At 45.0% G+C, this 24,645-nt stretch overlaps 1 protein-coding gene across 1 annotated transcript in view; it reads left to right on the plus strand.

Annotated features, from left to right (window-relative positions):
* ppp2r5d (protein phosphatase 2, regulatory subunit B', delta) overlaps positions 1-23,536 on the plus strand; it is a 36,265-nt gene extending 12,729 nt beyond the window's left edge. Inside the window, exons 6-17 of the mRNA XM_080869282.1 lie at positions 1,855-1,947; positions 2,036-2,166; positions 14,091-14,150; positions 14,232-14,340; positions 14,420-14,473; positions 15,070-15,240; positions 18,975-19,102; positions 19,642-19,743; positions 19,818-19,890; positions 20,280-20,327; positions 20,434-20,544; positions 21,093-23,536. Coding sequence (XP_080725408.1) covers positions 1,855-1,947; positions 2,036-2,166; positions 14,091-14,150; positions 14,232-14,340; positions 14,420-14,473; positions 15,070-15,240; positions 18,975-19,102; positions 19,642-19,743; positions 19,818-19,890; positions 20,280-20,327; positions 20,434-20,544; positions 21,093-21,230 — 1,218 coding nt within the window. The 3' untranslated portion in view covers positions 21,231-23,536. The remainder of the gene's footprint in view (positions 1-1,854; positions 1,948-2,035; positions 2,167-14,090; positions 14,151-14,231; positions 14,341-14,419; positions 14,474-15,069; positions 15,241-18,974; positions 19,103-19,641; positions 19,744-19,817; positions 19,891-20,279; positions 20,328-20,433; positions 20,545-21,092) is intronic.
* The last annotated feature ends 1,109 nt before the right edge of the window (positions 23,537-24,645 follow it).

The raw sequence follows: 24,645 nt of genomic DNA on the forward strand, positions 1-24,645 counted from the left end.
AAGTGGCGGAGGGCTTTCGCTTTGGTGGCCTCAGAATCTCATCTCTGATTTTTGCGGATGATGTGGTTCTGTTGGCTTCATCGGGTGAGGGCCTCCAGCTCGCACTGGAACGGTTCGCAGCCGAGTGTGAAGCAGCGGGAATGAGGATCAGCACCTCCAAATCTGAGGCCATGGTTCTCAGCCGGAAAAGGGTGGAGTGCCCACTCCGGGTTGGGGATGAGTTCCTGCCCCAAGTGGAGGAGTTCAAGTATCTCGGGGTCTTGTTCGCGAGTGATGGGAGAAGGGAGCCGGAGATCGACAGATGGATTGGGGCTGCAGCTGCAGTAATGCGGACGCTGCACCGGTCCGTCGTGGTGAAGAGGGAGCTGAGTGTAAAAGTGAAGCTCTCAATTTACCGGTCGATCTACTTCCCTACCCTCACCTATGGCCATCACTGTGGGTAGTGACCGAAAGAACGAGATCGCGGATACAAGCGGCAGAAATGAGCTTCCTCCGAAGGGTGGCTGGCCTCTCCCTTAGAGATAGGGTGAGAAGTTCGGCCATCCGGGAGGGGCTCAGAGTAGAGCAGCTGCTGCTCCACATCAAAAGGAGTCAGCTGAGGTGGTTCGGGCATCTGACAAGGATGCCCCCTGGGCGCCTCCTGGGTGAGGTGTTCCAGGCATGTCCCACCGGGAGGAGGCCCCGGGGCAGACCCAGGACACGCTGGAGAGATTATATCTCTCGGCTGGCCTGGGAACGCCTTGGTGTTCCCCCGGATAAGCTGGAGGAGGTGGCTGGGGAGAGGGAGGTCTGGGCCTCTTTGCTTAGGCTGCTGCCCCCGCGACCCGGTCTCAGATAAAGCGGATGAAGATGGATGGATGGATATAACTGACGATATAATTGACACTAGACAAAATACTTTACAATTCCACAACTTTATTAGTGCAAAAAACCCATCAGTGTATTTTCACTTAACCCTTTAAGACCTACCATAGAACCAAGTCCACCAGGATTGATTTTAAGTGCGCCATATTTTCCAAACAACACGGTAATAACGACGGCCCGCTAGCATGCTCTACCAAAAATAGTGCTTTGTTGTATATATGTGACGGATGAAAGCTAAACCAGTTCCACACCACTGAAGTTGCAGCATTTTTACAAACCAGTTCTGGTTCATCCGTTTCATTCAACGATCCGCTCTCGCTCTTCTCATTCTGCGTCACTGCCATGTGCGTATGTAAACAAAGGCACTGCGCATGTGCGTTTTACCCATATTCTATCGCCATATTTGATTTTCCTATCGTTGCCCAAAATTACACCGGTATTACCATGAACGGTATGATATAGCCCAGCCCAAGGTTCACCTGAAAATGTGGCTGATTGTGACCCACACCTGTTCACACCTTGGCTCGTGTGATTAGGCACAGGATTCATAGGGGGTCAGCGACCCTCTTGGGGGGGACACTCCCACAGGGCTTTAACCTGTGACCCTCCACCATTTGACCAAAGAACTAAAGAAGTTTCTCAGATGAAACTTAAAGAAGTCAAGATGCTTTTCCCCCCCAAGCTCCTTGGACTACGATGACCTGGATAACTGAGAACCTTCACAGATGGCTAAGGAGCTACAGCCTCCTGTGTCCCCATCCACCCAAAAGCCCCCCCCCCCCCCCCCCAAAAAAAAAAAAAGAGTGGTGAAATGATCAGTTTTTACATTAGCTGTGATCATGTTTATTCCTGCTGTAAGGCTGAACATCCTGGTCTTTGCCAAAGCTGCACCTGTCAGAACATGACCTGTTTTTGTCCAAAGACCAACGTGTGTGTGTGTGTGTGTGTGTGTGTGTGTGTGTGTGTGTGTGTGTGTGTGTGTTTTCACAGCTTGTGTATGAGTTCTTCCTTCGCTTCCTGGAGTCTCCGGACTTCCAGCCGAACATCGCCAAAAAATACATCGACCAAAAGTTTGTACTGTTGGTAAGACGTCAGCTGTTAGTGTTGGTGCCAGAGTTCAGGTGTGGCAGGTGTGACCTGTGGACCTCTGACTCGTTGAATTGTGTTGAAGCTGCTGGAGCTGTTTGACAGCGAGGATCCCCGAGAGAGAGACTTCCTGAAGACCATCCTGCACCGGATCTACGGCAAGTTCCTTGGCCTCCGCGCCTACATCCGTCGCCAGATCAACAACATCTTCTACAGGTTAGAGTCCACACACTCGGACAGAGCCACGGGCTGTTTGTCAATACTGAAGTACGCAGGTCCGTACTTTGTAATTTCACACCGGAGTCCAGACTTCCTGTGAACACGGTGCAATTGTTCGACAATATTTGCAATACAGAATGACACGAGACATAAAACAATTCCACATGATGTAGTAGATTTCTTTAAGAAACAAAAAATATACTTTTTTAAAGCACTTTGGCAAAATTCACTTTTACGTGTTATCTGTTTCATAATGTCTAATAAGCTTCATACAGTTAAACACAATCACTACATGACAGAAACACAAGCTTCATCTCTCTTAATAAACATAGTACACATGTATGCCTGAATAAAAACAAACAGGTGGGATGTTAGAACACTTATTTTTATTTTAGTAAACACTCAAAACCTACAACAGAGAGCTGCTAGTGTTTGGAAGAGAACTGAACAAATGTTTAAACTATAATCTGATCATTGTTGGAGCAGCCTTCAAGATCTCCACGTATTAACATCTGTTTTTGTTCCCGGGCAAAATGTTCCCAGATATCCGAAGGTTACACAGCTACATTCTCGCTTAAAATATCTTAAAGGTTTACTTTGTGTCACAGAAACAGTCATGTTTCGAACCTTTTAGCCACTCTCCTCCGCCTTTGCCGCTTTTTTCTTTTGGACAAAATGCATTCTGGGATATTTGGCTGCACCAAGTCCACACTTTCATACATTACTGGGTTTTTCCTGTGAGCCAGAGCCAAAGGAGCATGGCTGTCACTGAGATTAAAACTTTATCCCAGGTTCATGTGTTTGTGATATACAGACACAGCTGGAGGACCGAGCTTTGGGCTGTTTGATTGAATGTGATCCTCGGAGAAGAGATTAGAGCAAAGTGAGCTGCAGCTGCTCTGTGTGCTGTGCAGTTGTCCTGTTTTTGGTTGTCTTCGGTCCAGATGCTGTAACCACCTATGATCACAAAACATGTCTAAATCCCAGTTTGACAGTGACCAAGATGATCCAACAACTTACCAATCAACGCAGCCGTATGTACGTGGGAATCTACCCTGGTTACTCAGCGTTCCTCTCCCCAGAAGATGCCAGACGAGGAGCAGGGAGGTGTGCCCGTGCGGGTCAGAACTCACCTGAAACGTCTGATCATCGCTCTCGGGGTGATGGGTTTTCGACACTTGGAAACTGTTGGACTGTCTGTGGAATTAAGGCCAATTGCTTCACCAGCCGTCACGGAGCATCCCACACATGGCGGGGGATGTACGATTGTGGAGGTGGCCTGCTGGAACGGGACGCGGCCTCAGCGTGCAAAGATCCGAATGGCTCTGTTGAATGCTAGATCGCTGGCTAACAAAACTTTCCTTCTCAGGGACTTTTTTGCCATCCCGGACTTGGATTTTCTGCGTTTAACTGCAACGCGGCTTCATGCTGGTGAGTCTGCTCATTTTTCCGAGCTTCTTCCACCCAGCTGTTCTGTTTGTAGGTCCCTGCAGACGTCTGTGCTGGAATAGCTTCCATATTTAAATCCAGTTCTCAGTGTTGTCAGGTCTCGGCAGATCTTTCGAGCTGCAGCAGGTTGGAGTTAAACTCTTCCTCCCCTGTGCTTTGTGCGGTTGTTTACTGACTACTAAAGAGGGTAGCTTATCAGTGACTTTGGTGACTGGTCTCATACTAAAATACAACTGTTTTTTAAGATTCGTGTTTGTTGTGAGAGTGGACTGCTGGTTAAAGACTTTGTGTTCCTACACAAGAAAACCCTGGATGTGACACGGCTATATCAGGCTGTTTCCTGTTTTCAGCCCCGGCTCTGCAATAAAGCTAGCATCCTCTGTGAGACGTGTGCACATAGTTAGTCCTTCAAGTGTTGCAGATTTTATCACTGCTTTTAAAAACTATGACTTTTGGACTTCCACGCAAGCTTGACTACCGAGGACCGTATTTCCGTGCACTGCTGTATTGGCTGTATTTTTTTTGCCCCTTTTCTAACCAAATGGACTAAACCGTCCTGTCAGGGACCGGCCGGCGCTCTAAGACCTACAATCCCTGGAGAGCAAGCTCGATAACCTAAGAGCAATAGTCACCTTCCAACGTGACATGAGGGACTGCAGCATTCTGTGCTTCACGGAGACATGGCTGACCCTCACCGTGCCGGACCAGGCCGTAACTCCGTCGGATTCATTCTTTGTGCTCCGCGCGGACAGAACGGCAGAGTCGAACAAAACCAAAGGTGGAGGAGTGTGAAAGTGGTGTGATGCCAGGAGCATTTCTACTCTTTCCAGCGGCTGCTCCCCACATCTGGAATTCCTGAGCATTAAGTGCCGCCCTTTCTATCTGCCCCGTGAGTTCACCTCGATCATCGCCACGGTGGTCTACATCCCACCGCAAGCGGACAAAGGTATGGCTTTGTCCGAATTACATGACATGCTGAGTTCGCTTCAAAACAAGGACCCCTCATTGTAGCAGGAGACTTTAATAAAGCAAACCTCAGACAAGTCATGCCGAACGTTTACCAGCATGTCTCGTGTCCGACGAGGGGGGATCGAATTTTGGACCACTGCTACGCGCCATACAAGCAGGGCTACAAAGCTGTCTCACACCCGGCTTTTGGGAAGTCTGACCACAATGCCATCTTTCTCATTCCGCAGTATAAACAAAACATACGGAGGGAAGAAGTAACCACAAGGGAGGTGAAATATTGGTCTGCCCAATCAGAAGCTACGCTACAGGACGCACTCAACGACGTAGACTGGGACGTGTTTAGAGCACGTGCAGTCGACATCAATGAGTTTCAGGAAGTAGCAGTTAGCGCAGGGCTATATGGCCAAATATATTTATCACAATATATATTTGAAAATTTGCGATAATGATATAATTGATGCGAGACAAAATACAACTCCACAACTTTACTAGCGCAAAGAAAACCCATCCATTTATTTTCACTTAAACAAGCAGCTGTTTTTATGTGCATTAAAGCTATATAAACATTTAACAGTGCAAATGCAAATTCCTTGCTGAAAGTTTAACCAAAAGGCATTTCCAGTAGAAATGGGCTGACATATCCTGAGCATAACCATGTATAATATCCACCGAAGTTAAAAAGAGGTGCTTTGCAACATTAAACTGCAGTGTGCCAAATAAAAAAAGTCAAATACGTATTTTTTGGACCATAAGGTGCACGGGATTATAAGGCACATTAAGCGAAACAAAGCAGTCAGATAAATCAAACTCACACTTCTTGCTTCCTCCACTTCTGTACCATTGATTCATTAATGCTGTATTCTATCACCGCTGCTCTATTCCCATGTTGTTTCAGTATATGAATGACTAACCTCGTATTGTGGATGGATTATCTCAGTTGTTCTCCTGACTGAAGTTTGGTCCGTTTACAGCATCCTGCCATGCGATTGCATTTGTCTCTAACCATGAGGAACCTTCACGTTAACTTTTATAAGTGGAAAAGTGTTAGTGTTCGTCCTCCAGCTTCACTGTTTATATTATGCTAACATAGCTGTGTCGCTAGCGATCACGTAGCACATCATTACATACCAGCTAGCCCAACATTATATACCAGCTAGCCCAACTTCAGTAACCCTACAGACGTCACTGCTGTTTAGTTTCCTGTCTTCATTTATGTTGGAAGTGATAGCAGAGCTGTACGTTTAAATTTTTTCAGAAAGCTCTCAGTCAGAACATGCAATATCATGCTTAGGTAACTAGCGAAAATAGCGAGCTAACTTCCGCTAGCTGTAATAAATTCTGTTTTCAAGGATGCCTGGATGTTAAACTTCATAGATAGCCTGGTAAAGCAGCAATGCTGATCATTTTATTAACCCTTTAAGACCTACCATAGAACCAAGTCCACCAGAGCTTATATTATATTTTTACATGTCGTAGTGCCATTTTTGGGAGCATTTCAAGTTGATATACATCAATACAACCATCATAGCCCAAATTTTAATAATATGTCTGCATTAAGTGCATAGTAATTACATAAATTGCAAAAAACTGCAATAAACTACAAAAAATTAAAAATCGTTTTTGTTTTTTTTTAAACATATATTTCTAGTTAGAGAAATTTAAGAGGCTTATCCCTCAAAACTGTAAATACAAAAAAGTTGCACAAAATAGTTTCCCACCACAGGAAATGTATTTTAAGTGTCTTCGTAGTTTGTTTTTTTTTTAAATACACCAAATTTTTATATACTGCAGGAAAAACGAAAATTAATATTATAATGCAAATTTGCAAAAAAACAGCATGTGCATCAAAATAAACTATTTCCAGCAGTGCAATATGAGTCCTAAGCATCCCAGAAACGACACAGAAAGTCATAAAGTCAAACATAACTTTTAAAAACACCAGTATAGGCTCATAAGGCCCTGATGAGTAAAAAAACTACATTTCCGCAAAATGACGTCACTTCCGGTTTTAGGCAGGTCATGGCGGACATGCGATAGTTCGCGCTGATGGACGTAGGAAGTGTTACAAACAGCTGATCGGATCGGCAAAGCGTGTTTCTGGAATATTATGTTTTTGTTGCTGCAAGCGCTTTTTATGCAGTTTTTGCAAAGCTATATGTGGAAGGAAACCGTGACCGAGGACAAGCTGATGGCATAAGATGTAAGTACAACTCCTCCGGTTTCATATGCAGAAGAAATTATTGTGTTAGCTTACGTGGTTGCAGTGCTACCGGGATTTAAAAATAGTTAAGCAAAACGGAGCGTGTCCGCTCCGACCGGCTTTAAAGGGTTAAAGATGAAATAATTTAGACAGTTTTTAACTCTCAGTGATGCTGCAGTGTTCGTTTGACTTTGGGACCTGAAGCGGACGGAGTTTAGGACCCAGATTACTCCCAGATTTACGAGCACCTTAGTCCGACAAATAAGGCAATAACGACGGCCCGCTTGCATGTTCTACAAAAAGAAATGTGCTTTAGCGGGTATCTGACGGACAAACCCCAAACCAGTTTCACATCACTGAAGTGGCACCATTTTTACAAACCAGTTCTGGTTTATCCATTTCACTCAATGATCCGCTTTCTCCCTTCTCGTTCTCCGTTGCCGCCATGCTTTTTTGGCCATGTGCGTATGAAAACAAAGGCATCGTTGCCTAACACTGTACCGGTATTACCGTGAACTGTATAATATGGCCCAGCCCTAGTAGCAGTATGCTTCATCAACATGCTAGCGGAGGAGATTATCCCCACTGCGAGAGTCACCACATTCCTGAACCAGAAACCATGGGTGGACAGATCGATCCGCCCTCCAGTGAACGCCAGGACTGCTACCTACAATGCAGGTCTCGCCACTGGCGATATGAGTGCCTACAAAGCGGCCTCATATGGCGTGTGGAGTCTCACTTCCACCAGGGCGACACACGGAGTATGTGGCACGGACTACAAAACCAGGGTCACTGCGCCGATCAATGCCGACTCTGCATTCACCAACAAGCTGAACCAGTTCTACAACCAGTTCTGACTACTGAGGACAGTGACGTCATCAGCGAGAGACCGGTGATCAGCATCATGGAACATGACGTCCGAGCGGCAATGAGGAGAGTGAACACACAAGGAAAGCGGCGGGGCCAGACAGCATCACTGACTGTCTGCTGTGCTGACCAGCTAGCAGGTGTGTTCACTTCCATCTTCAACGAGTCCCTGGCAAAGTCTGTGGTCCCCACATGCTTCAAAAAATCCACCATCATCCCTGTGCCCAAGAACAGCAAACCCTCATCCCTGAACGATTACCGGCCAGTTGCACTGACCTCAGTAGTAATGAAGGTGTTCGAGAGGCCGCTGAAGAACATCATCTCCTCCTCAATCCCAGACACCACAGATCCGCTGCAGTTCGCCTACCGACCCAACAGATCCACAGAGGACGCCATCGTGGGCAAGAAACAGGGTAACTACTGTATGTGAGACTGCTGTTTGTTGATTACAGTTCAGTGCTTAACACAATAGTGCCCCAGGACGTCGGGATAGTGATTTTGCGAGCCCTGGACTTCAGAAGGAGTCAGCACAGAGACTACAAGCCCATTATCATCAATGGAGCTCCAGTGGAGAGGGTGCAGTCCTTCAAGTATCTTGGTGTCCACATCTCCTCAGACCTGACATGGGCTGCCCACATTCAGGTCCAGACCAAAAAGGCTAGGCAGCGCCTGTATCACCTACGACAACTGAGGAAGTTCAGGGTCTCTCCAGAGATCCTCAGGATTTTCTATACAGGCGCTGTGGAGAGCATCCTCACACAGAACATGACATCGTGGTTTGGGAACAGCTGTGTGAAGGACCAAAAAGCTCTCCAGAGAGTGATCCGTACAGCAGAACGCTGCTGCAGGATTGCTCTCCCCCCGCTTCAGGACACCTACACCAGGAGATGCCGGACTAGAGCAGATACTGAAGGACCCGTCCCATCCTGGCAACAACCTGTTCCAACTTCTGCAATCTGGTAGAAGGTTCCGCATCTTCCGGGCAAGGATAGAAAGACTCAGGAGGAGCTTCTATCCCCAAGCCATCCGGGTCCTAAACCGACAACCAACTATTCTTGCTCTGATAAACAGTTCTTTTGAACATGGTTGTGTTCCAGCTGCCTATAAACACGCTGGTGTGCAGCGTCTTATGAAAAGGAGTCAAAGGAGCTTGCAAAGAAAAGCGTCTGGACTTCTTTAAGTTACTTGAAGACGTTTCACCTCTCATCCGAGAAGCTTCTTCAGTTCTAAGGTCGAATGGTGGAGAGTCCCAGATATAAACCTAGTGGGAGTTTCCCCCCACAGATCCTCTAATCGCCTGAGCCAAGGTGTGAAACTGGGTGTGGGTCCCAATCAGCCAGAGTTTCGGGTGAGCTCATTGTGAAACCTGGCCCCACCTTATCACCTTATCATTCACCATTTGACCTTAGAACTGAAGAAGCTTCTCGGATGAGAGGTGAAACGTCTTCAAGTAACTTAAAGAAGTCCAGACGCTTTTCTTTGCAAGCTCCTTTGACTACGATGACCTGGATGACTGAGAACCTTCACAGACTTATGAAAAGGAGCTGTTCTTTCTAATTACCAGTGATGGGAATAACGGCGTTACTTTTTTTTCAGTAACGAGTAATCTAACTAATGACTGCTGTTTGACTGAGGAACACTAAAGTAGTCGTGATAAGCCAATCACATGACCACTTCAAGATGATAAAGCAACAAGGTTATATATACCAGTCTCGGTCGTTGTGTCCTTGGGCAAGACACTTCACCTGTTGCCTACTGGTGGTGGTCAGAGGGCCCGGTGGCGCCAGTGTCTGGCAGCCTCGCCTCTGTCAGTGCGCCCCAGGGTGGCTGTGGCTACAATGTAGCTGCCATCACCAGTGTGTGAAAGTGTGCGTGAATGACTGAATGTGTAAAGCGCTTCGGGGTCCTTAGTGACTAGTGAAGCGCTATACAAATACAGACCATTTATCATTTTACACGGTGTTTTTCCTCAATAGTTTCGTCACGTTTAACGTCTAAGGACAGCGCTAGCAAGCACACTCTGCTTATGACCAAAACATAAAAAAACAAAACCAAAAACAACTCGTTCATGTTGGTGAAAAATGCACCATGTCCACCAATCCAAAAAATGATATGGCAACATGACATTTGGTTGTTTGGGAAGAGGGAAAAGTTTTAGGAGTGACAGTGAGAGAGAGAGAGAGACAGCAGAAAAAGAGAGAGCGAGTTTTGAGAGATTTGTGGTGTTTGGAGTGTGTAGTTAGTGTGTAGTGTTGTGGATAGTTTTGTGTTGTGTGTCAGAACAATGAGGCAACTGCTGCCTCCAGGTAGAAACAGGAGTGATACAGCTGCTGCTGTCAGACCTGCAGGTATCAGGCTGTGATGTTCTCCTTTATGGTGGACAGAAATTTTTTTTTTTGGAGTGGCACAAATAATTTGTGTGGCATCTTATTGAAGAACAGCTGATTGTTCTGTAAATAGTTTGAAATGGTTATTTTAAAAAAAGGGGGTCAAAGGTAAATGGCTGCAAATAACTTTGTTGTTTGCAAAACTTGTGCATATGATTTTTAAATTGACCATTTGTTTGCATTTAAAGTTATGAAATATGATTCATTAAATATGTTTGGTTGTCACAGTAAAAATATAACTTTTTCTACTCGAATTTTGTTTTTTGTCTGATTTTTAGATCAATTGTGTTAATACAGTTTGTCAAAATGAAAACACAACTGTAAATTCAGACATGTGAGGTTGTGCTGAAAACAAGGCAAAGTAAACAGTTTTTAAAGGTGGAATGTAGAGGAAACATCAAAAGTAGTTAAAAATGGCCAATTATAACCTGGACCCCAGAAGGTTAAACTTTTTTTTCTTTTTAAGTAACGCAATGATTGCAGGGCTCTAGAGTGCGACCAAATTTTTCAATGGTGTGACTAAAAAAAAATCTTAGGTTGCACCGGTGTGACCACCTGTTCGAATAACAAAAAAAAAAAAAAAGTCTTTGCAACTCTGAAAGTCTCCGTGTGGTCAACAACAGACACATATTATGCCCCTATCGTGGTCTAAACCAATCAGAGATAGTCAGGGGCGGGACCGCTCTGATTGGTCGTGGTCCAGATATTCATGTAGTCCTTCGTGTGTACGTTTGAAAGTGCAGGCGGATAGACAGAGGTGAGTAGCTTGAATAAAGCGATATCAATTCATTAAATCCTGAATCGACTTTTAAATATAAATGTTTTTTGCCAGAAACGCGAGAATCTCAGGTTAAAGCTCACAAAACTATTTCAACAACCACCAAACAGTAAATGAGAGCAGGTACACGGATTCTGCACAGAGACGTAAACGCAGAGTGGACCCGACGCATCAGTCAGCTTTCTCTTTCTCGGCTTTCAGCCCGCACACGGACACGGCGTCGGGGCTGAAAGCCCACAGCTCGCTGACTCTGATGCATCGGGTCCGCGCTGTGTTTACGTCTTTTTTTGCACTCGATTCTGAGCTGCAGGTTTTGTCTCTCTCCAACCAAAATTCACTGAACCAGCAGCAAAAGAAGATGCAAACTACGCTTCACATTTGATAAACATCGTCATGAACTCCCACTAACTTTTGCTGTTTTGCTTCCCCCACGATAAAATCACACTTCATGCACAGCTCTCGCTCTCTCAAGAACAGTTTCCCGTCTCAAATCTCTGTTTTTGGCATTATTCATTCTCTTATTACCCATCAGTCTACCGTTGTTTACAGCGCTGTCGGCCGCTGTTTTTTGTTTTGTTTTTTACTTAAATGACCTCGGACGAGAAAGCCTAATTTCTTACCTTGTCTAACCGAGAGAGAGTTTTTTTATAAGATTTGGCAACCAGTCATTAGCCTGATGGATAAACTTAAGTGAAATGTACTCTGTTGTAACATTTATGTATGCTGTATTACCACCTTGTTGACTTGCTGTCCACCTTCTATTGTGTTCTCTTGAAGGTGATTGTTGTATACTGTTCAATTATAAAATCAATAAAAATATGTTGAAAGAAAAAAAGCCTCATTTCTGCTGTTCAATTTGAAGAAATTTAAACTTTTTAAAACTATGCAAAATTGCAGAATATTGCAGAATATTTTTAAGGTTCTCTGCTATAAAAATCCAGGCCAGGAAAATCTCCTTCATGTTTTTCTGAGTTTTATTCTCAGTTACTTTGACACTAAGGCCTCTGCTGTGATGCTCACACCTCTGATGAAGGCTCACATGTATCAGTACTGATAAATGATCAGAATTATATTTCTGACTGTCTGAGGCAAAACTGAATTGAATCGGGATCTCTTGAATCAGAATCAAATGGATTATAGAAATCAGTGATGATACGCAGCCCTAGTGAGCAGCCTAGGCCCCACAGAGTGGATGTAGCTGTGGGTAATGAGAAAAGATGAAAAGAATTATTGATAACTTTTTGTTAAGTTAAGGCCTGATCCGTCTGAAATTCATAGCCAGCTCTGACACAGAGCCATCAATCTCTGAACGCTGAAAAAGCAGCAGTGTATCCAGAAAACACAATATATGCTGCGATAAATGCCCAAGTGTCCCCTCTGCCCATGGCCTTTCAGCAGCAAACAGCTCGTCAGAGGAGCCGAGATGATTATTAAGTTTAACATTGTCTACAATATCACCAAAGAGTGCCAAAGCACTTTAAGCACAAGCACAAGATTGTTAGTTAATCATTTACAAATCAATATTGTCTGTGTGGACAGCAATCCCCCCCCCAAAAAAGTGCACATGTAAAACTGCGGTGTTCAGCGATGAAAAATTTAGGTGTGCCTAACGTTTGTGCAACCGTGGCAAAAAGTTAGTCTAGAGCCCTGAATTACTTTTCAAGTAATTAATTACTTTTAGAATCTTGTAACTCAATTACTAACTCAGTTACTTTTTTTGAAGAAGTAACTAGTAACTATAATTACTTTTTCAAAGTAGCTTGGCCAACACTGCTAATTCCAGACCTGTATCTAAATGACTGCGTCACAGACACAGTCGTTTATATTGTGTGTGGAAGAGTTTGAGTCAGGTTCTAGATCAGAGACCGCTCGTTGCTTCTAGACTCGTCTGCTGCCTTTGGCGTCCTTCTGTCTCGTCTAGAACACCAAGCTCCAATCAAAACCACTTCTGACGAGGTTCATGCCTCACCAGCAGAGGTTTCTCTGTACTTGTGGGAGACTGTTCTTCTACAACATCACCTCTCGCTTTAGGAGTACCTCAAGGTATATTCTGGGCCCACTTCTTTTTTCACTGTGTATATTACCTCTTTGCTAATGTGTGTGTGCTCATTCGGCTGAACAGCAGAGATCCATGGGAGCCTGAGCTAAACTGTCTTAGCGATTAAGCCCTGGACGAGGATACATTTGTTAAATCTTAATGACAGAAAGACAGATGTCACAGGCTTTAAGTTTGACCCCTTAAGCGAGTCTTCTGACACTCGAGTCATTTGGCTCCTTATGGTTGTGTTGCTGTAAAAAGTCTGGACTGGTTTCATCAGAGCCAAACTGAAGCCTTATCGTGCTGGGCTTCACAGGTATCGAACATGCATGCATGACCACACCCCTTTATCTTCACCTTAGAATTGATTTTACGGTTTTATTGCTACTTTTTCACAGACTGGCACCTGTGCACCTGTCTGAGCTGCTCCACATTCACACACCTGTGAGAGCTCTGAGCTCACCTGAGGTGACGGAGCTTTTGCAGCAGTAACAGCAGATCTATGGAAGAAGCTACCTTTCCATACCTGCACACATTTAAGTCTTTATTAAAAACACATTGGTACATATTTGACATCCTCACAGACGATTGGATTTTCTGATTTTATTTTAATGTTGATCGTTGTGTTAGGCTACGTCCACACGTACACGGGTATTTTTGAAAACTGAGATTTTCCGTTTTCGTTTTAAAAAACAATCCCATCCACACGTAAACGCTGCTAGGAACATGCCAAATAAACAGCTGGCGATATATTCCTAACAGTGTAGAAATGTCGGCCAATCAGAAGTGTAGAAGCCTCGGTGGGAAATAGTAAACAAAGCTGGGGCATAGAAGCAGAACCGAGTCGTATGTGTGGAGGGACAGTAACTGTGTATATGTAAGCATTTAAACACTGCAGAGAGTAGAATTAACAGTAACAGTATTGTAGAAATTCATTTCACCGAAACAATAACGCGGCGCACATCTTTGACGCTGCGTTTTCTGCGTTTTCCTCGTCCACATGTAAATGCAAAAACGGAGTTTTCGAAAATCTCCACCCTGACCGGCGTTTTTAGAAATCTCCGTTTTCAGTGACCGAAAACGCCGTTTACATGTGGACGAAAGGTGCAAACGCATAGACAAATCTGTGTTTTCAAAAATAGCCGGGTACGTGTGGACGTAGCCTTAATCAGCTCTGTTGTTTTAAATGTGTGACGTGAATAAAGTCGAGGTTCTGACATTATCCACCTGCAGGTTCATCTATGAGACGGAACATCACAACGGGATCGCTGAGCTGCTGGAGATCCTGGGCAGGTAACACGCACACACACGCACACGCACACACCCTGTGACCTCTGACCTCAGTGACCCCCCCCCCCCCCGTGTGTGTCTCAGCATCATTAACGGCTTCGCGCTGCCTCTCAAAGAAGAACACAAGATGTTCCTGATCCGGGTTCTGCTGCCTCTGCACAAAGTGAAGTCTCTGAGCGTGTACCACCCACAGGTCAGAGGTCGCCCTGTCCGTCAGTTCGTCTGTAGTGTCCGTGTGTCTCTGCTGACTGCGTCTGTCTGTTCGTCTTCAGCTGGCCTACTGCGTGGTCCAGTTCCTGGAGAAGGACAGCAGCCTGACCGAACCTGTGAGTACCTCCCTGCTGAGCCTGTTTCCACGACAACCCTGGGTTTCTGCAGCGCCGCACACAAAAAATACGCGGTCATGCGCTGAAGTGCGTACCAAAACACGTCAGAGTGCCTTCACCCTGCAGGGCATTCAACTCTGCACTGGCCTCACTGGTCGCTATTGCGCCTGAGCCTGCCGAAACAGGAAGTTCACACTGTCAGCATAAACTCACGCTGACGCAGAAATTTCACAAACATTTAAAAAACTGTGCATGTGGACGCCATGTGCACGTTTGATCGGCCAATCAGACATCAGAGTTTAAGGCGGAGCAGATTTAACCCAGAAACCAAGCAAACAAGCTTGATCCATGTGGCACGATTCGGCCCTGCTGACCTGATGATGTCATAATTATGGGCAGAGCAGGTCAGCTACTAATCGAAAGGTTGGCGGTTCGATTCCTGGCTGCACGCCGGGCTCCATTTACACTTAGTTTAGTCAGAGCTGCTCTTCATCACATCGAAGCTCAGCGACTGAATCGTCATGCTTGTTTGGAGAGCTGCAGTTATGATCGCTGTAACTAAACTTTTGTAACACGCTGACCTTTGACCCTTGCAGGTGATCATGGGTCTGCTGAAGTTCTGGCCAAAAACTCACAGTCCGAAGGAGGTGATGTTCCTGAACGAGCTGGAGGAGATTCTGGACGTCATCGAGCCGTCAGAGTTCGTCAAAGTCCAGGAGCCGCTCTTTAGACAGCTCGCCAAGTGTGTCTCCAGCCCACACTTCCAGGTACCAGGACCAGGGCTTCTGTTAGCTGTTTGCCACGGTGCCGGTTGTGTGTCTGGGCTCTTCCAGCTCACTGAGGGTGGAAGCATGTCGGCCAGGGCCGTGCAGAGAGGTTTAAAGGGGCGGGTGCCCAAAGTTAAAAAGGGGCACATTGAACCAGGCTGAATAACAACAACACACATTCATCAAGAGTCTAATATGGGAAGGGCAGGGCTGTGCTGATCTGAGACTGTAGACATTAAAAAGTCCACAGGAGAGATGGTAGCAGATTAAACAAGTGTCATGAGATAATAACAAAATGCAAAGATTGGTGACAGCGCTTGGAACCATAAGGACACAAAAAACTGTGAGAAATAATTTAGGCTCTGCCTGTGAATCACTCTTTGCTTCTCTTCTTCCTTCCATCCCATCATTTCATATATCACTCTCCACTTGCTGTCTATCTGAGAACAAGGCACAACTTGCTATTGCAATAAACTATAATCTAATTATCCACACCTAACAACTCTTGCACTTAATCTAAAATAAAATGATGGCAGAAAAATGTTATAGCACTGCCTTTAGTAGCCTCACACAGCTCTGCTGTTTCCTCCTCATGTCCTTACCAGCCATGTCTGGACAATGTTATATCATGAGTAATATTTTTTTTAAATCCATCTAAATAAAACACACACATGCACACACAGTGACATTTTAGACCTTCTTCAGAATACTGTATATACTATGGGCATCACGGTGCTGATCCAGAATCCTTACATATTTATTACTAGAGCTACAATAATAAAGCAATGAGGAGGGGGAAGTAATAAATATGAAATAATGTCATTATGATGATTCCATTTGTTTCACTATCCACTCTGTGCAGGGCAAAGCTTATTACATCTTTAAACTGTAGAGATACAATCATTTTACTGCTGTAAAATCCAAATTTTGTCTTATTTAAAATATAAATCTAATATAATCTGCTTCTTAATGTATGTTCTTTAAAATACAGCGTGTGTTTTTAATATATTATAATTATAATAATGCATAATTATGTGGACATGCATATTAGATCGTTTTTAGTGAAATATAATCCCTCCAGAAAGGCAGGAAAAGCCCGGAAACTTACTTTAAAACTAAATATGTTCCCTAAATATGTGACACAGCTGCAGACCCATGACAGCCTTACACAGGTAGCCAGCAGCTATGACCAGCACTACCTGTGCAGTTAATAAAAGGACAGGTAATGTTTGTCGCGCTGTTGCACACACAGCACGCTCGTTTGTTTCAGTTCGTCAGTCCAACGTGTACGTAATAAGCTGATACTCCTGGGTGCTACACACTACAGTGTGCGCTGTACACCTACTTACTGGTTGTGTCGCATCAGTCTGTGTCTCTGAGTTAACTTGTGTTTCTCCTGCAGCTCCGGACCGGAAAAAATGCGCGTGCTCTTTGTGAGCTCGTTCCCGGCTCGTAACCAGCGCGTTCTGCCGTCAAGGGCGATCATTGGTTAAATGTGGTCATGTGACTGATGCAAGCCAGATCCTTTTATTTAGCAAAACTGTGATTAATAGTTAAATATTATTGTTGAGGGGCACAGACAGGACTCCGCACGCACACATTAAAAATTATTATTTTTTTAAAAGTTGCCTCAACAAAAGGGCACTTTGGGCACCCATCAGGAAAGGGGCGGGTGCTCAAGCCCCTCTAGCCCCCCCCCCCCCTCCCCCTGCACGTGCCTGATGTCGGCGTGGCGGCGCAGTGGTTAGCCTCGCAGCAGCAAGGCTGCTTGTGGTTGTGGCTGTGAGTCTTCCTCCGCAGTCCAAACACATGCATGTTGGCTTTACCCGTGACTCTGAGATGTGGGCCGGATAAAGTGCTCAGTGACGCTGGGTCTGAACCGGGCACGGAGAGCACAGCCTTCAGTGGGAAGTCGGATCCAGTGAACGATGTTGTGTCTGAGCGCGCTCAGTTGCGGCTGTTTGTTTCTGTGAAACACGACCGCTTCCTGTCCCCGCCGCCTGGTGACGGACTCATGGGATCAGGGAATGAATGTGATTGGTTGAAAAGGTGTTCAGTTGTGTCTAGAGCAGGGCGATATGGCCAAAAATATTTATCACGATATATATTTGAAAATTTGCGATAACGATATAACTGACAATATAATTGATGCGAGACAAAATACAACTCCACAACATTACTAGCGCAAAAAGACAACCTTCCATTTATTTTCACTTAAACAAGAAGCTGGTTTTTATGTACATTAAAGCTTTATAAAACTGTAACAGTGCAAATGCAAATTCCTTGCTGAAAGTTTAACCAAAAGGCATTTCCAGTAGAAATGGGCTGACATATCCTGAGCATAACCATGTATAATATCCACTGAAGTTAAAAGTGTGTGAATGGGTGGATGACTGGTTGTGTAAAGCACTTTGGGGTCCTTAGGGACTAGTAAAGCGTTATACAAATACAGGCCATTTACCAAAAAGAGGAGCTTTGCAACATTAAACTGCAGTGTGCAGTACGTATTTTTCGGACCATAAGGTGCACGGGATTATAAGGCACATTAAGCGAAACAAAGCAGTCAGATAAATCAAACTTTATTAAACTCATTCTTCTTGCTTCCTCCACTTCTGTACCATTGATTCATTAATGTTGAATCCTCTGGCAGCTGCTCTATTCCCATGTTGTTGCAGTATATTAATGACTAACCTCGTATTGTGGATGGATTATCTCAGTTGTTCTCTTGACTGAAGTTTGGTGTTTACAGCACCCTGCCGTGCGATTGCATTTGTCTCTAACCATGAGGAACCTTCACGTTAACTTTTATAAATGGGAAAGTGTTAGTGTTCGTCCTCCAGCTTCACTGTTTATGTTATGCTAACATAGCTGTGTTGCTAGCGATCACGTAGCCCATCATTATATGATATACCAGCTAGCCCAACTTCAGTAACCCTACAAACGTCACTGCTGTTTAGTTTCCTGTCTTCATTTATGTTGGAAGTGATAGCAGAGCTGTACGTTTGAATTTTTTCAGAAATCTCTCAGTCAGAACATGCTATATCATGCTTAGGTAACTAGCGAAACTAGCGAGCTAACTTCCGCTAGCTTCCTGCTAACTTCTAACTCCGTTAAATGTAATCAGCAACGCTGATCGTTTTATTAAAGATGAAATAATTTAGACAGTTTTTAACTCTAAGTGATGCTGCAGTGTTCGTTTGACCCAAAGCATACGGAGTTTAGGACCCAGATTGCTCCCAGATTTAAGAGCATCTTAGTCCGACAAATACGACAATAACAACGGCCGCTTGCATGTTCTGCAAAAAAATGTGCTTTGTTGTGTATCTGACGGACAAACACCAAACCAGTTCCACATCACGGAAGTTGCACCATTTTTACAAACCAATTCTGGTTCATCTGTTTCACTCAACAATCGGCCATGTGCATGAAAACAAAGGCACTGCGCGTTTTACTCATATTCTATCGCGATAATTCATTTTCCTATCGTTGCCTAACATCATACCGGTATTACCGTGAACGGTATAATATGGCCCAGCCCTAGTTGTGTCCATGCAAACCTGAACGTGTCATTTCCTCTGAATGTCAGCTTTTGTAAAAATGTGTGACATCACAGTGGGCTTCTAACCCGAGTCCTCCAGATCAGACCAGAGCTCCCAGTTACTGCAGCTCAGCTTTTACCTACACAGGTGTGTGTGTGTGTGTGTGTGTGTGTGTGTGTGTGTGCGCGCGCGCAGGTGGCAGAGAGAGCGCTGTATTACTGGAACAACGAGTACATCATGAGTCTGATCAGCGACAACGCCGCCAAGATCCTCCCCATCATGTTCCCTGCACTCTACAAGAACTCCAAGAGCCACTGGAACAAGTAACGCGCACACACAAACCACTGATCAGCTCCGCCCACATCTTTGTTAGCCAGTCAGCGGTGTCCTGACAAAGACAGCAGGAGCGCTGATGTAACGAGTGTTCAGATCAATACTGAGCCAATGAGAGCTGAGCTTTGGAGGGTTAGGGTGAGGATGTGAGCGCAGGAAGCTGCTTGAGGCGCCCACGCTCGTTTTCTGTCCTGTGAGATCAATGATGTCCTGCAGGGTCCTCAGGAGTGACATCACAGGTGTGACATCACAGGAATTTGTGTGGTTTTCTCATACAGTCGTAAAAATAAGTTGATGAGCACATTTCAGTGGTGCAGCGAGCCTTTCATTTAAAACAGGAACTGGCCAAAACACTCCCTCTGACCCCGCCCACAGAGTTCAGTGTGACGATGAGGCCATCACAGTCCTGCCTCCGTCACAGACGTTACAAATGAATAAAACATAAATGAAACAAAGAGTCTTGGCTCCTGTTTGTTCTCGCTGCAGCTCACACTGTTTCCACACTGATCTTCCTCCTCCTCCTCCTCAGGACGATCCACGGCCTGATCTACAACGCCCTGAAGCTCTTCATGGAGATGAACCAGAAGCTGTTTGACGACTGCACGCAGCAGTACAAGGCCGAGAAACAAAAGTACGACTGGGATTCACACAGCTTTCTGCCCCTCTTCCTCTGCTCCTCTTTCTCACTGTGTGCGTCTCCTGCAGAGAGAAGTACAAGCTGAAGGAGCGGGAGGAGGTTTGGCACAGGATCGAGGAGCTGGCTCGGCAGAACCCTCAGGTACAGCAAGTACGGGGACGTGAAACGCTGCACACTGAGCCCTGCAGATGTGACTGACGCTGGCTTTAAGAAACAACTGCTAACGTTTCTGTCAGCGTGACGTCATGTGATTGGTTAGCTAACTATTTACAGGACGATACCGGGGAGAAAACTACCCGTCAGTGTGAGGGGAGCACTTTGTGCTGCAGCAGTGAGTTCATGTTAAACCAGGACACACTGTGTGTCTGTAGCAGGAGGTGGCTGTTCACTGATTTCACTCTGTGGACGATTTCTGTTTGATCGATCTGCAGATTAATCAGCTCTGTCCCCCGAGTCTCTAGAAGAAATGTGGGTCAGAGGTCATCGGGATTCCTCCCCTATTAACGTTTTGTGTCTCTCTTTACTTTCAGAGCAGTAAGCTCCACCCCCTACGCCCAGGACTCCACCCACAAGAAGAGGTCAGCTCCCAGTGTCTAATTAATGTGTGTATGTGACGATCCATGAGGATCAGGGCAACCTGTAACGTGTGTGTGTGTGTGTGTGTGTGTGTGTGTGTGTGTGCAGTACATGGTGTACAGTAACAGCAGCGTTGCTGTGTACTCAATGGAGACAGAGACGCCAACAGCTGAAGACATCCAGCTGCTGAAGAAGACTGTGGAGAGCGAGGCATCACAGGTAGCACGCACACACACAAAGACAGAGTGATCTCACTCACGTCCTCGCAGACAAAATGCTTTAATATTCTGGTGTGACAATTTCTCTGTGACTTCCTGTTTGATGTGACGACAGTTTGATTCCGAACTCTTAGTTATAATTGCATCAATAAGTATTGTTAATTAAAAAATTAGATGAATATGAATATTATGAAACTTATTGTTAAAGATTTCCTGTAATTTTACATTTTAATGTTTGAATCAGTGCAAAAAAATCATTTTTAGAATTCGTTTCTCAGCGATTGTCTGACATTTTACTTTAAATATGAGAAGAAAAACATTTAAATCCCAGAGAATATTTTTATTGGTACATTTGTTTTTATTTAGAAACACATTTAAATTTACTTGAATTTTATTTTGAAAAATTCAAAAAATTAGTAATTTCTAAATTTAACGCCGACCAAGATTAATATTGGTTCAGTTTCAGAGAGTGAGTGAAATATTTTTAATCACTGAATCTTTGTGTGTGTGTGCGTGTGTGTGTGTGCGTGTGCGTGTGCGTGCATGCAGGGTCTGAAGGATCTAAAGAAGGATAAGGTCCTGATGAGGAGGAAGTCGGAGCTGCCGCAGGACGTCTACACCATCAAAGCTCTGGAGGCTCACAAGCGAGCTGAAGAGTACCTGACGGCCAATCAGGAGGCTCTCTGACCAGAGGAGGCGGCCCCTCCTAATCCAGACTCCGCCCCCTTGCGTCCGTCTCCGTGGGGAGGAAGTTGATGCTGTCGTGGAGAGCCTGGTCCCGGGTCAGACTAGGGCGGAGCTGACACCGCCGCGTTCACCCAAAAAATAAAATAAAAAAAAATAAAAAAATAAGAACGGCTCAGCTCTGCCCCCCGGTGGCCGACCACACGTAGGACACTGTAGAAGCTCCGTCCGTCCACCTGCTGTTTAAACTGTGTCAGCGGTCCACCGTGATTGGACATCAGCTTCATGTTGCACTAACACTCCCACGCCTCCACCCACGCTTTAACTCCTGCTGCTGTTTGTTCTGAACCCACATCAGGCACACCAACACATTGCCGGCAGCCCGTCCTGCCCCAGGACGCCACGCTGCGTGATCTGCAGCTGCTGTCTCTGCATTTGCTTTCTGCCCACACGCCTCACCGTTACTTTTACAATCGTCTTTGAATGCTTCATCCAGCGAGCCAGCAGCAGGTCAGCTGGTTCCTGTTTTTAGTGATCAGAACCATAGCAGGTTCAGGACAGCAGGACAGCGATGATCACAAACGCGCTAACAGATAAAAGTCGGCCGAAACGATCAACTAAAGTTTTTCAGAATAAGAGCATTAGCTGTAGCATCTGTACGCTTCAAACTAAATGCTTTTCATTTTCTATTTTTCAGAATAAAAGCATCAGCTGTATCATCTTCACAGTTCAACAAAAAGGCATCAGCTACAGCATTCTGACATTTCAGAATAAAAGCATGAACCGTGACAAGGCGGAGTTTTTTGTGTAGAGCCCCTTCCTCAAAAGGGGGGATTTTTGACCTAGTGTTTCCGTGGAAACGAGAAGTAGACGCAGAGTGGTCTGGGCTTCGCAGTGCTGCTGCAGCTCCTCACTTCTGTCCCGTTGCACCTGAACGCAGCGCTGATGCGTTCACTGACCCGCTTGGTTCTCCAACAGCGGATTCACAGCTCCGCCCCTGAACCCTAGCTCTGCCAATTGACTGCTAGTCTGTACGTCCGGCAGACTGAAGCGGGCCGATGATGATGATGTGGAAGACGCAGTGAATGTAAACATCCTATCAGGACCCCCCCAACACACACACACTGTGTATCTTTTATTTAGTCCAGCTGAGGGCGCCTCGCCTCAAGTGTTAGCCAGCAGCTCTTCGGGTTAAAGGTCAAACGCTTCTGATTATTGATCAGTTATTGATTGACTGCACTGGTGCCAGATGGGAGGGCCCTTAAAGAGGACACAGGAGGAAAGGTTAACGATGCCGTCATCATGTAAAAGAACAGCAACTTCATTTTGATTTATTTTTTTTCACATTTTAGTTTTAAATTTGTAACTTTTTAAAATCTAATTTTCACCTTTTTTTTTTTAAACTTTTTTTTTTTTATTAAGTTTTGCTTCTTTATAGAATTTTTTTTTGTGTGTGTTTTTTCTGTCAGCGGAGTCGGAACCTTATTGGCTGCTGAGGTCACACGATCCATCCTTTATTCTTCACGGCGTAAACTTAATTCGTTTCAGTTTTGATGCTCGTAATAAAAGCAGATTTGGAACAATGCGATTGGCTCGTTTTCAGCTTCCTGTTTGGCGTCGCTGACATGAAGTCAGTTGTATGAATTTAGCACCTCATTGGCCAAACATTTTGCACGCTGTGACATGTCCACCTCGCCGTTCGTGTGTTTTTGTTTAACAGTTTGAAACATGAGGAACAAAAGAAAAAAGGCCTCCGTGGAGATGGGCGGTTCTGTCTTTTCTGTAACTATCCCACGTACGGACTTGTGGCCACGCCGACATACTTCCTAGTCTTTGTTCTTGTGGGCCTGTTTCATTTGTTGTCGCTCGTGCACTTCTTCCTGCTGCCGTGTTGGCGTGTCCTCTACAGATCCAGCTGTCAGTCAGAATCGGAGACCCCTCCGCCTATCAGTCATTCACTGCTGGAGTTAACGTTTCTGTTTCCAGGCTGAACCAAACTTTCCCGCACTCAGTCTAAGTTATATTTTTGTTTTTTGTGAGAGCTGAAAAAATGTTTTTGAATCCGCTGCTGAACCAAACCTTTAGCACAAACAGCTGTTTGTTTTTCCCTCCAGCAGTGACTGACAGGTGGAGCGGGGTTGTGTGACGGCGTGCTGTCCACTCGGGCCGTGACAGTGAGACATTGCTTCCTGTCATCGTGTACAGATGTTTAATGAGGTCGAGCATCACATGGTATGAAAGTCTGATTTTGTACAGATGTTCATGTATGTACAGCAGAAATAAACTGAAGTACAGTCAACCTGCCCACTGCGTGTTTCTTTCAAACGCGCACACACACAAGTGAACTACAAAAAACTACAAAGATGGCGGTCTCACCTGTCTCACAGCAACACTCAAACATCTCAGTGAAGACACAACTGATTTTCTCTCAGCAGCGTCCCTGAACTAAACTCAAGCTGTGTCCCAATTCAGGGTCTGCACGCTTGAAGTACGCATTTCAAGTGCGGTTACGTCACCGCCACGCTTTTTTTAAATTTAAATTTAACCCTAACCCTTGTGCGTGTTTTTTATTTTGACAGCGAATGCGCACCTGCGGACCACTTATGTGCAGCCCTGGTTATTTAGCTCGTCATATCGCAGCCACAGAAATTCTTTTGTCCATGAAACCATAAAGCTGCACTTTCTTTTTGCCTTATAGTCTGATTTGTCATAACTTCTCCGTTTTGTGGTAAGCTTTTCTTTGGCTGTCACTTCTTCGCCCTGACCTGTCTTATTTGGCTCAGCAGAACTGAAATGCTTTTACACACGCACTCACATAAGCTCAGCGATTCTCTGCGCGATCAACCTCTCACATGTTTAAGCTGCGGGAGATTTCACTTGTCATGTTTGCATAGTAAGCTAACGATTAATAAGACGATGTCAGAGGAATTGGTGCACAAATTATCATCACTCACAGATCAGTGCTGTCGCTCTCTATACACAGTTCGCACGATTGCAAAGTGAAAGCAAAAAAACAAGCGCAAATTCAAACGCGATTTCAATATGTCACATATTGACAGTGGCTCACCGATGCCAATGACATAATTACCCAGCTACATTTCTGAAAGAATGCAAAAGCATTGACATATATTTTTCCTACAATAGCCCGACGGGCAGGGCAGAGATAGATTTTGGTAGCCCGACTGAAAAAATCGCTAGCCCCAGGAGGTCGGGCTAGCGATATTGCGAGCCCTGTATCTGATTGAGGAATCACTCATCTTTGGAAAAGAGAGTTTATTACAGAGAAATGGCTCTTTCCAAAATAAAAGCTATACTATCCGCTTCTTCTGGGCTATATTCTCAGCAGCATAAGGAGAATCACGTGCTAACAGCTGTCTAAATGACTCGGCTAAAGTTTGTAGCATGCTTGTTGTTTTTG

Source organism: Rhamphochromis sp. 'chilingali', assembly GCF_963969265.1.
Source record: "Rhamphochromis sp. 'chilingali' genome assembly, chromosome: 20".
NCBI lineage: Eukaryota > Metazoa > Chordata > Actinopteri > Cichliformes > Cichlidae > Rhamphochromis > Rhamphochromis sp. 'chilingali'.